This window comes from Vigna umbellata, chromosome 11 (genome assembly GCF_029865625.1).
Source record: "Vigna umbellata cultivar VRB3 chromosome 11, Vumbellata_1.0, whole genome shotgun sequence".
NCBI lineage: Eukaryota > Viridiplantae > Streptophyta > Magnoliopsida > Fabales > Fabaceae > Vigna > Vigna umbellata.
This window is the reverse complement of record NC_142175.1, coordinates 2,817,175-2,829,923: the sequence shown is the minus strand read 5'-3', so window position 1 is coordinate 2,829,923 and position 12,749 is coordinate 2,817,175. Positions and strand designations below refer to the sequence as shown.

The window sequence follows — 12,749 nt, the reverse complement described above, 5'->3', positions numbered from 1 at the left end:
TCAGCCAAAATACATCAACATATCTTAGGAACTACATATTAAAGTTTGGGCTCAATGTAACGATAAATGAAATATATATGAAGTTTTTACCATGATAACTTAAGAACAAAAATATAGTGTTCATCATACTTTTCAAAATTTTGAAATTTATTTCTCAACACATAGACTTCTAATTACAAATCCGAACGGTCAAATTATAGTAATATATCTTAGGAATCATATATCAAATTTTCAGGTTGATCTAACGGTCAAATAGAACAGAATCTATATTTTACCGAGAGGACTCAGTAACACAATAGCAGGGGTAATTAATTTACTCAAACATGCAGAACTTATTTCTCCAAGTACAAACTCTTAATTAATGATCCGAACGGTCAAAGTGAAGAAATAGGTCTTAGGATTCATATATTAAAATTTTAGCTAAAATCCAACGGTAAAAACAATTAAAAGGAATGTTTTACCATAGTAACTCAAAAATAAGAAAAGTTATAATCATGAAAACTAAATTTATACAAGTGAATAGATAACTACCATTACCAAAATTTTAACATGTTCATAACTCATATTCATGATCATAATATGTATAAATATCATATGTAAGAAAGGATTAGCCCCCCTACCATCAAAATAATCTTAATATAAAAATTCAGGGGAAACAAGAAGTTGAATCTGGCAGAGCCGGTTAGACAACTTCCCATCCTTCCAGAAAGATGCAATAAAAAAAATAGATAAAACAATAAAATTTCTAGGGAAACAAGAAGTTGAATCTGGCAGAGCCGGTTAGACAACTTCTCATCCTTCCAAAAATACAATATAAATAAGAAATAAAAGGTCTGGGGAAACAAGAAGTTGAATCTGGCAGAGCCTGTTAGTCAACTTCTCGTCCTTCCAAAAATACAATATAAAGAGAAAAAGAAACAATAAAAGCTCTGGGGAAACAAGAAGTTGAATCTGGCAGAGCCGGTTAGACAACTTCTCGTCCTTCCAAAAATACAAAAGAAACAAATAAATGTTCTAAGTAACAATAACGTACAATTAGCATAACATAATCAATATCACGTTTTACAACTATCAAACTTGGTCTCATAACAGAAACATGTTCTCATTCAAAATTCAAGATCATACAGAAATAAAATACTCCATATTCAAGATTTAGGATTAGACAAAAGCAAAGTATTATATACTCAAGATTCAAGAGTAGCTTCCCTTACCTCTATTACAGACTTAATCTCCTTGTTCCCCGAAAACTTCCAGAATGTCCCCTTTGCAACTAGAAATTCTCCAACTCTCTTCTCTCAAAAATTTTCTAAGTTTTTGGTGTAAATTTTCAGCCTCCCCCCCTTGGCTATTTATAGCAAAAAAAAATTTACTATTCATTTTTCTATTCATTTTACTATTACAAAAATAATTTTTTATTCACAATTTGATGAATTCTGATCTCTTATGACTCAAGACAACGTGGAATACTTATCCCTTCCACAAATTAATTTTTTTTATTTACTTTTTACTATTCACTTTTTACTATTTTTTTTTAATCTAGTATCTGAATTACAAATATTTTCAAGGGTCTTACAGAGACTAGCAGTTCCCATCTCCCCGTGGGCGAGATGACTTTGACTTTAGATGATGTGTCATCGTTGCTGCACCTCCCAGTTTTAGGGCAGTTCTATCATTTAGAGGAAGTAGATTTTGAAGACAGTAGACGCGCCATTGTGGAGCTTTTAGGCGTGGATGACAGGAGAGCTAGTGCTGAGTTAACTGCAGCTCACGGTGTGAAAGTCAGATTGAGCTGGCTTCGAGACATCTACGCTGAGCACTGTGAACAGCAGCAGTGGGAGTACGCTGCCCGGGCATACTTGTTGCATCTAGTTGGATGCAGTATATTTGCTGATAAGACTGCCACATCCATTCGCGTGTCTTATCTTTTGCTCTTTAGAGACGTACACACATGTGACCGATATGCTTGGGGCGTTCCTGCACTAGCATACCTATATGACCAGCGAGGAGATGCCAGCTTGGCTTCGACCAGACAGATGACAGGTTATTTGACTTTGTTATAGGTAGAAATTTAGTTTACAATTTGATTTGATTGAAATTTTTCGATGTCGATTATGAAATAAATGTATAATTTTTTGTTTTGTAGAGTTGGATATATGAGCACTTCCCTACATTGGGAAGAAGGAGTATGGTGTCTTCGTACATGGAAGACAGACCTCGTGCTGCAAAGTGGGAGTCACCGAGGCAGGGTTCCACCCTCTTAGAGGTCAGGGTACACTTGGATGCGCTTACATATGATTCAGTCATCTGGTACCCTTATGAGTCACATCGAGAGAGTCGTCCTTTTTACGATGTTTGTATGTTCTCGGGATGGATCAGGATCGATGAGACATTATGTTGACATTTGCCTGAGCGTGTTTTGAGGCAGTTTGGATTTCAACAGTCCATCCCTCGAGACCCACCCGTTGTTGTAGATGCGGACATACTGGCGACCGATGATGTGTGGTTGCACTATCGTGATCATGTTGTTAGGGGTGTGTCCGTCAGCAGATTCCCATCTGATTGTGTTGATGGTTACCTTCGTTGGTTTAGGATCATATCTCATCCTTACATTATTTGTGCAGCTGATGACGACCGACCGAGTCTTGCTCCCAGACTCCGACGTGACATTCCTGATGAAGTGCCGCAGCGTCGTAGATCGGCTTTATAGTCTGGTTTGCTGGTATGTTTTACCTACATTATTTATATTATATAATTTTGTTGTGATTGTTTATATAATTATGTGTCATCGTTATAATGCAGGGTGTAGTAAGGACATTTGGTAAAAGGTTACAACAAATTCTCTCTTGTAGGGAAATTCCCGAGGGGATGATAGGATACACTCATGCACGGGAGCTACTGGATTTAGCTGACGCAGCCGTTGAAGAGTACTCACCTACCAGGATAGCTGCCAGGAATGTTCGTGACAGGCATGTTCGTGAAAGACGATCTACTTCAAATTGAATTAGCTTTTATAGTTTTGCAGACGAAGATTCAATTGTTGATTGAAATGTGTCTACATGCTCAAAATATGAGGGATCACGCTTTGTAGACCTCTCTGTTCTCTAAAGTTTTTTCTTTTGTGCACCCTTCATCTTAACTTTATGCAATGGAGGTATCATAGATGTCATTGCAGGACAAACAATGTCAAGTAACTTTTGTTTAATTATCACTTTACCTCCAATCTCAACCTCCTTAAATTTTTCTTCAACCATAGTCAGCTCATGTTGTATGGATAACTCTGGCTGTGATTCATTCGATACAATATCTGAAATAGACAATCTTGTCCACATCACCTGAAATTCACCCAAAGGAATCATACCAGGGGCATAACGTGCTAATTCACAGGCATAGGGGACACCGTACGTCCGTCTAAGTATGCATCCACATCTTCCCATATCGAGACCTATAAGATTTACTCGTTCTAATTCTTTAGCTATTAGTCCTAAAGCATATCTGGATACTCGTCCAACAAGTTTTTTGTATTTTATGCCTTTATAAGCTTCACTCATAAGATTCAAACTAATTTTGAATGACGCTTTGATCTTATTATGTTACAACACAATTACATTATGAATGGCATCCCAACAAGAACAAAGATCTCCCATACTGTTTCCCAATACTTTCTTTAAGTTCCAATGAGCAGACTCAACCCTAACAAAAATAAATCAACAATATTATCAAATATTCAAATACAGTGTAAACTAATATAACATTAAAACATACATGTTCGTTGTTGTATTCCCTAAATGCATAACTTTGTTTGTCCATGCCTTCACAAAGTAAGTATTGTATGGAATAATCCAAGTATTATTCACATATTCAAATAATAAAGGGCATGAACGACAGGTGCATTCAAAGTGATTCACACAGTCCCAAAACATAGATTCATCTTCACAATCCATGACGTTCTCCCATTCTTCCATTATGACATCCCATGCTTCCTTACAATCAAGTAACATTTTGCACTTCGCTTTGACATTTTTTGAAATATGGAAGCGACATAACAACTGATATGACTGAGGAAAGACATTGCCGATGGAATTCATCAAAGACAAGTCTCTATCGCTGACAATGACTTGTGGACCAGTATCAGATGTCAAAAATAAACCTCTAAGCTTTTGAAGAGCCCAAGTGAAATTATTTTGAAGCTCACTTGATAAGAATGCAAATGCGACTGAGTAGGTTAACCCAGTAGATGTCATACCAACAATCGCTAACAATGACAACCGATATTTATTTGTTTTGTAAGTTGAATCCATTAACAAAACAACATTAAATGCATTCAATAACTTGATTGCATCAGGATGTGTCCAAAAGAGGTCACTAACAACTTCAGAATCCTCCGCACATCTACTCCAATGTATGTAATTATCCCGATCCAACATCATCATCAATTGTTGCAGCTTAGTTCTCGACCCTCTCAATGAGCGTTTATATGTATACCTTGCTGTGTAAACTTGTTTTATTGTAGTTACATTATGCTCATTATTTTGTTTCAGAGTCAACAAAATATTTGCTGGTGTTACTTGGGTTTTAGTCATATCAACAAGTACTGCTTGTTCAGTGGGATTTAACCTACCAACATAAGGATGCCCCACTAAAGTTTTTGCTAAATCGTGGTTATGGTATCCACATATCACTTGTAATACCCACCCACCGCCATTACCAGATGGTTTGCCCCTTAATTGGAAAGGACACTCACATTTTCGGGTGCCATATGCACTAGGTTGGTCGGGTTTGTATTTTCTATATTTTCCGCCTCTTTCACATCCTAGCAACACAAACGTCTTCCTCTTAGGTTGATCGGTAGCTTTATCGGATCTTATAGTCACCATAACAAATCCTAGATCATATGCAATCCCTTTTACCCATTCAATTAAGTTTTCACGAGAAGAAAAAATTTCATTTGTTGTGAAATTATTCGTCAGATCTTCCTCAGCAACCTCATTTATAAATGATGAAAATCCTGATAGCATGGTACAATTTATTTCAGAATCCATCCCATAATGATATTCGTCCATTTAAATTATAATCACCTATAAAAAATAAAAAAATAAAACAATAAATTTATAATTTATAATTATATTATATAAAATCAAAAACTAATACAATAATTATACAATTATAAATTTATGAACAATATAATCTAACTTAAATCAAACACCAAGTTAAATAAACTTAAAACTATATAAAAAATTATTAAAAATTTTCATAACAATTTTGATATCTAAAACTTATAAAAATTAAATATTTAAAATGAATTTTTTATATTAACAACAAATAATAATTATAAAAATAAAGTTAACTAGTTTTATTCAATTTTTATATAAAACAAACCTACTTAAATAATATTCATAAAACAACATGCAAAATTATGAAAAATTCGTAACAATTATTTTTTAAAAATTACATATTATCTAATTATATTATAAATTCATAAAAATTATACATATACTTAAATATAATTATAAAATAATAAAATAATAATATAATATATAAAATAACTAAAAATTATATAAATAAATGAATGGCTGTCAAATATCTTATGAAAATCTAATATATTATATATTGTTCCATCTTCAATTTTTTAAATAAATGCTAATCCTTTCAAATAGATAACTCAGTTTTTTCCTATGGAAAATATATGATCAGCTGAATAACAAGCAATGTTACTAAATAAAATAGTTACTAAATAAGATAGGATATATATATATATATATATATATATAGGGGTTTGCTAACGTGCGTATGTCTGTTTTTCAGTTGGTACATTTTAGCAATGTGTACCGGATTTTAGTAGACAAAAATACCCTTATATATCATGGATTCTGAGTTTTAAGGTTAAGGGTATTTTAATAATTTTCATTCTCAAAACTTAAAAAAAAAAAAAAAAAGAAACCCCCCAAACCCTTAACTCACCTCTCTCATTCCTCTCAACCCTTTCTCTTTCATCTTTCTCACTCCAATCTTTTCTCTGTCATCCCTACTTAGCCCCAATTGAAAAAATCAGAAACACCCTACTGTAGCTCCAATTGAAAAAATCAGAAACACTTGTCATTAAACAATCTTACAAAAAAATGATTTTATAATGAATTTTGATCTTATAATTTTTGTCTTATCTAATTTTATCCAATTTTCACAAGCATAAAGGAATTGGTAATTGACCTGGAAAAAATCAGAAATACTTGTTGTTAAACAATTTCTTACAAAAAATGATTTTATAATGAGTTTTTATTTTATAATTTTTGTCTTATCTAATTTTATCTAATTTTCACAAGCATAATGACATCCGAAAGAATTGGTAATTGGCCTTGAGGGTTTTTTTAGAGATGATGATTCAACATATGCAGATGATGAAATTAGAGAAATTAGTGAAGATGGTGAAATTGAAGAGATCTTGAATGAACCTAGGTGAATATGTCAATGACTCAACTCTTTAGAAAGACAAATTGTTTAAAGGCAATTTCAATTGGGGCTACATTAGGGATGACAGAGAAAAGGTTGGAGTGAGAGAGATGAAAGAGAAAGGATTGAGAGGAATGAGAGATGTGAGTAAGGGTTTGCGGGGTTTCTTTTTATTTTTTTTTTAAGTTTTGAGAATGAAAATTATTAAAATACCCTTAACCTTAAAACTCAGAATCCATGATATATAAGGGTATTTTTGTCTACTAAAATCCGGTACACATTGCTAAAATGTACCAACTGAAAAACAGGCGTACGCGCGTTAGCAAACCCCATATATATATATATATATATATATATATATATATATATATATATATATATATATATATATAATCCAATTTCCATATGCGATAGGTAACTGAGTTTTTTATTCTAAATTACTTATATTAATTTTAATAAATTCAGAAAACAAAATTATATCAATTAAAAAATATCTAATTTCATTATAGACTAATACAAAATCATAAATAATTTTAAAATTAATAAAATAATTAAAACAATAACATAATTAAAGTTTTATGTATAACATTAAACATATATCGGATATTGATATTTGAATTCTCACTATCGGATCTGCACGTCTTATTCCTATGCATTTGGTTATTCTCAATTTCTTTCAAAATCATATGTAAGATCAAAAATTAATTTAAATATTAAAAATAAATAAACTAAATAAGATAAACAACATACGTAATATTTAATATAATCTAAGTTGAGTATTAGATATGTATATCCGAAATTTCATATAATCGGATGTCCACATCCGATGCGCATCAATCGGATCTCCACATCCGATGCGCATCAATTAGATCTCCACATCCGATAAGCATCATCGGCTATCCGCAATCGATGAGTTCATATCATTTTTTCGTTTTTACATGTTTATAACTTTATTTTCGGTAGCATGCAAACATATTAATGAAACTAAATTACATCTCCATCAATAACAATCCAACCATGAAATCTATCTATGCACACAAATTAAAAACAAATACTAACCTCTTTCTACAACAAAAACACAAAGAATAATTAGGTAATCCGAAACTGCACCAACACAAAGAGTCAAGCTGTCAATACATCACTCCAAACTGCACACTCGAACAATACTTCTCTTTAGATAATACTCAATCACTCTCAAGAAAAAAATATTATCAAAGTCCTGTGAAGAGTTGTGAAAAAGCGTATGATTTCTTTAAAAAAAAATGGGATAGAAGAGGTGTACGGGTGAGTGGATGCAAGAATGAAGGGTCCAAGAAATGCACGGAGTACACAATAGCAGAATGCATGTTTCTTAATTGGTGGAAAATAGAGGTTGAGTCAATAGTAACTCGAAAATTTTCAATAATCCAAACATTAAACTTTTAAACCATTCAGGACAATTGGAGGTGCAGATCAAACACTCATAAGCTAACGAGGGTAGACAGGGTCCAGAGCATTGAGGCTCAATCTTTCTTCTCTTTTCTTCTTCTTCTTCCTATACTACTCCTCTCTTCTCTTTCTACTTTTTCTTTTTTCGATTTGTAAAACCTAGGGTTAGGGGAGTACCGACGTGAGAGACAGCGACGTGGGGAAGCAATTAATGCTCCGGGAGAGAAACGGAAATAGTGAATTTAAGAGGAAGGAGGTGCGGTTTCAAGATGAGTTATGGAGAAGAGGGAATCCGAGGTTGGTAAGGTTAATGGTAGGGTTCAGAGGTTTTATGGTGGGGGATAGAGGAAGCTTATAAAAAGGGCCAGAGTGGGAATGGTAGAGGCACCAAAGCAAGCATCTCTAGAAACTTAAGAGTGAGAGAGAGATTCCGAGAGAGAGGCGCGCGTGCTGTAAGCTCGGTAGAAGTGCGGGTTGCTGTGAGGAAGAACCAATTCCAGGTATGGGAAGCTATTTTGGTTTTGATTGATTGCTTGTATGTGGTATGATATGCATTTTCCCTGTTGATGTTCCTTCGGGTATAATGTGATGTGGGAAGGATATAATTGTATGTTGGTGAATGCATGCGCATTATGAAGTTAGGAGTTAGTTATCTGAACTGGGTGCACTTTGAATGGACTGTCTGGACGTTAGTGATTGAGTTAATCTAGATATAAGTTATACAAATTGATTATGGATATCTGTTCTGATTCGGTCAAGGATAACATGAATCTTTATGTGTTAGAATGAAGTTAAAACGGTAAATTATGATTCTATGATGATTTAGCTTTGAAGGGAAAATTTAGACTCTGTCAGAATGATAATTGAATGCTGCTCTGCGTGAAATATACTCTGTAATACCTGTGAATGTTGGATGAATTATGATATTGTTTGATGATTGCGGAACCATGGTATTTTTTTTGTGTTTATCTGGTCTGAGTATGAGTTGTATAGGTGAAGACTGAGATATATACATGTAAATAGCATCACTAATTGGTTGAATCTGTGATCTGTACTAAAAATCAATTTTGTAAAATGCATGATGAATTATAATAATTTGAAGTAGGATTGAATGAGATCTTGGATTTATGCACTGATATTATGTATGACGTTAGATAGTGAAGAATAATCCTAAGTCAATGGAAACTGTTTTTGGGCTGATAACTACCGTGATGCTATCTTCATAGATGAACATTGTCTTTATCTGGAAAAAAAGGGGAAAAACCATGTATGTTCAAGGATAGAGAGATAATGGGTATTTTGTTGTTTGAAGCTGTGAACCATGGTGATGAATGAATGCTTGGAAAGGGTTTGTATAATCGTAATTTTATAAACACGAGTGCAAAACTGTATGTTCAGACCTTTGAGTGATGAATGCTTGGAAAGGGTAGTTTCTCAGTTTAAACTGGATAGTTTTTGTTCATTGGCATGTTTTGTTTAATGATATAATAAATTCTCTTTAAGGCTAGTTGCTTCTGATGTCAGCACAACGGAGGGAGGACTATAATTGAATTGAAACAAGTGGGTGTAGCTAAATGGGGAACGATGAAGCTGGTGATGAGCAAAAAAGAGTGGTTTTTGTGACTGTTGGGACAACCTGTTTTGATGCTCTTGTGAGAGCTGTGGATTCTAACATTGTTAAACAAGCCTTGTTTGCGAAAGGATACACCCACCTTTTTATTCAAATGGGTCGAGGATCATATCTTCCCACAAAGGTACTTTCCCCTTTATAATTTCTTTCCCTCTGTTTTCTCATTTGATATTTTTTGGTTGAGAATTTCTTTTGTAATAATTAAAATATAAATCAATTTGTGCTGATAGGGGATGTGAAATTCTCACTTCATTTGTTGAACCAACATTGCAAGCTTGCTTGAAAGAAAGGTTTACATATCATTTCGTTATCAGATAAATATGTGTGGATATGTGTAACAAACTCAACTTAAGCAAACTGACATCTAGTAACTGTATGCAACAAAGTTTAACTAATTCAAAAGATGGAGAGGGATAACAATTTGTAGACTTTATTATTTCTCTTTTTTATAGTCTCGTTTTACTAAGTGTTTTGTTCTTGTTATTAACCTTTTCTTTTATATTTGTAGTCTGAAGGAGATGCTTCTTTGGCTGTAGACTACTTCACTTTTTCATCCAGTATTGCAGCTCATCTCAGATCAGCTTCTCTTGTCATCAGCCACGCAGGTATGTTGGCTAAGACTTGTCTATTGCATGATTTTTTGTGTATTCTTATGTCTATATTGGTAGGTTATCATGTACTTTGTCTTGGTCCCTAATTCTATATTCTGCTATTATTAATCAGCTTTCAGGACGAATGTTTTTGTGCGAATGGTGTTTGGTTAATGTTTGAGAACCTCTTTCATTTGAAACTAAGAAGTTGATAGATATCAATTCAGAATATAGGGATCAAATCAGCAATAGGAGGAATTTTTATTGCATACCACCGTCCAACTTTGGGTACCAATAGGAGGATCTTTTCTGTGAGCTTTGGTGTTTTACAGTAGTTTTCTTGGGTTCCTCTACCTAAGAACCTAACAGTTTCATTCTAAACCGATTGGATATCAAATAAAAGCACACCTTGTTATAAGAGATTAACTTCACACATGAAAGATTTACAAATATGAGAACTCCTTTTACAAGTTGTCTAGAAGATGCTTCCACCAAGCACTTAAACTCCGAAAGCATGAAGAAATGTTTATTTCTAGATGTTTTGTTGCAAGTCTTTATGTTCAAGAATTTCTATTTGTAGGTATGTGTCCTTCCCAGCCAATAGACTGGTTATTGTAGAGTAGTCTCTAAGTACACTTACCTTTATACACACCCTTCTACCAAATATATACTCCTAATTATTTTTTATTGAATAACCGATATGCTGTTTTTAATTCAAAACTTCTAACACGTAATCAGTTATTTTCTATGACATGTTCTTATTGATTACTAGCACCAGTCCATTATTAATGGATCCTTTCCTGATTCACTTGGATCTCAATTCTCATCATCTTAATTAATAGTGGCTGACCTGCTTGATTCCTTGGGCCCATTTGATGTTAGATTTCCCCAATTTATGTTCTGTTTCAAGCACAAACTTGGTTTATAAAACTATTAGTTTTTATTGTTTGAGGCTTGGTAAATTACTCTAACTACTCTGAATTTAAGCGGGGTGTTACTGTAACATTGGTTTAAAGAAGCAAAGAATAATCATTCATTTGCTTTATTGCTGCCCACATCAGCTGTACAGTATTTGTTAGGTTACTTTATACGAGTAACCTAAATATATGCTCTCTTCTCACTCAAACACTCCAACAACCGAATTGACAGTATGTATGTATGTATTATTGATTCTGTAAAGTATAAAAAGTTACAAGTGTAATTTCCCCTAAGGAAGCCTATCTTCCTCCACGGGCAATTATGCCCGGTCTATACCCAAAAGAAAATATATGATAATCTCTCTTCCCCTATTATGTAATTATTTATACTTTCTCTCTCTCTACGAACAACTAACAAACTTCTTCCTCCACGGGCATGCCCAGTCTATACCCAAAAGAAAATATATGATAATCCCTCTTCCCCTATTATGTAATTATTTATACTTTCTCTCCCTCTACAAACAACTAACAAACTTCTCCGCTATTGAGCCGTTCGGTCATTAGCTCTCTCCAAGGTCATTAGCTCTCTCCAATAACAGTATTCAATATCAGTATATCCTCATTAGTCACAAGATTTATAATGGATTTGACGAGTATCGGGAGTCATTTTGTTGTATCTTATTTAAAATGGATATTTTGAGATGTTGGCACTGATGTTTATTCCATTACTAGCAATGCTATTCCTTTCATCAAACAAAACACTTAAATTTGTTGTTGTATTGTGATTAAGCTGGGAGAACATCATTCACATGAGAAAAAGGACAACAATGCATAATAAGTGGAAACTTTAAGTAACCTCTGCTGTGTTATTGTCAAGTCAAGGGTTAGGTAATCTCTATTTTTTTGTTTTATTGTTTGGGGCTTGGTAACTTACTGTAACTACGAATTTATGTAGGGTCCGGTAGCATATTTGAGACATTGCGGCTTGGCAAACCTTTAATCGTGGTCGTAAATGAAGATTTGATGGATAATCATCAAAGTGAACTAGCCGAAGAACTTGCTGATAGAAAACATCTGTATTGTGCCAGTCCTCAAACACTACAGCAAACTATAGCTGATATGGATTTAAGTTCTCTCTCTCCTTACTCTCCAGGTGATGCTACACCGGTGGCTCAGCATATAAACCGTTTCCTTGGTTTTCCTGATGACTGATATATACAGCCCTTTTGCCCCTCTTTTGTGGTTAAATGCCATTGGGAAGGATGATAATAAATTCTTGTGATATTTTGATGCCATAAATATTTTCGTCATATGAAGTGAAGTTCAGGTTAGTTTAAGTAAATGTACTTGTGACACTTAACAGGGATGATATTCAATTTCGGTAATCTTCGGATGCATTAAATATTTTCAGTCTCAGTGTTGAATTGAAGTGTAATACACATGAGGGTTGATATTAAAGTTTTGCTCATCTCGGTGCCCTGAATATTCAGTTTTGGCGTTGAACTGAATATCATTTTCTATGCAAGCAATGTATATGTATTCGTGTACACTATTGAGTTAGTTTTTATACACCAGGGAAAGAATCAAATATTAAATATGGATAACGCAATCGTAATTCTTAGTAGGTGAGTGTATCTCTAAATCAAATTTGCATCTTATTTACAAATTATGATTTTATAATAAGAGTTTAGCAGGGGAAGTATCATCATCACAATAAACATTAATAAGATAGATACTGAA

The 12,749-nt window shown here is 33.6% G+C and overlaps 2 protein-coding genes across 4 annotated transcripts; one reads left to right on the top strand and one right to left on the bottom strand.

Moving 5' to 3' along the window:
* Window positions 1–3,101: 3,101 nt before the first annotated feature.
* On the bottom strand, window positions 3,102–5,060 carry LOC148190763 (PKS-NRPS hybrid synthetase cheA-like). Its single transcript, XM_088102108.1, has 3 exons — window positions 3,763–5,060; window positions 3,606–3,690; window positions 3,102–3,332 (listed from the first exon to the last, which is right to left on the bottom strand). The coding sequence occupies exons 1-3, from the start codon at window positions 5,058–5,060 to the stop codon at window positions 3,102–3,104; spliced, it is 1,614 nt and encodes a 537-aa protein (XP_087958234.1).
* A 2,683-nt stretch (window positions 5,061–7,743) lies between these two features.
* Window positions 7,744–12,467, top strand: LOC148190762 (uncharacterized). Of its 3 annotated transcripts, none has more exons than XM_088102560.1 (4): window positions 7,744–8,372; window positions 9,381–9,626; window positions 10,011–10,107; window positions 11,965–12,467. In XM_088102560.1, the coding sequence occupies exons 2-4, from the start codon at window positions 9,447–9,449 to the stop codon at window positions 12,219–12,221; spliced, it is 534 nt and encodes a 177-aa protein (XP_087958686.1). In that variant the 5' UTR covers window positions 7,744–8,372; window positions 9,381–9,446; the 3' UTR covers window positions 12,222–12,467. The 3 variants fall into 3 exon arrangements, with proteins under 3 accessions (XP_087958686.1, XP_087958684.1, XP_087958683.1); XM_088102558.1 differs by having other exon boundaries at window positions 7,746–8,372; window positions 9,397–9,626; XM_088102557.1 differs by having other exon boundaries at window positions 7,746–8,372; window positions 9,376–9,626.
* Window positions 12,468–12,749: the final 282 nt, after the last annotated feature.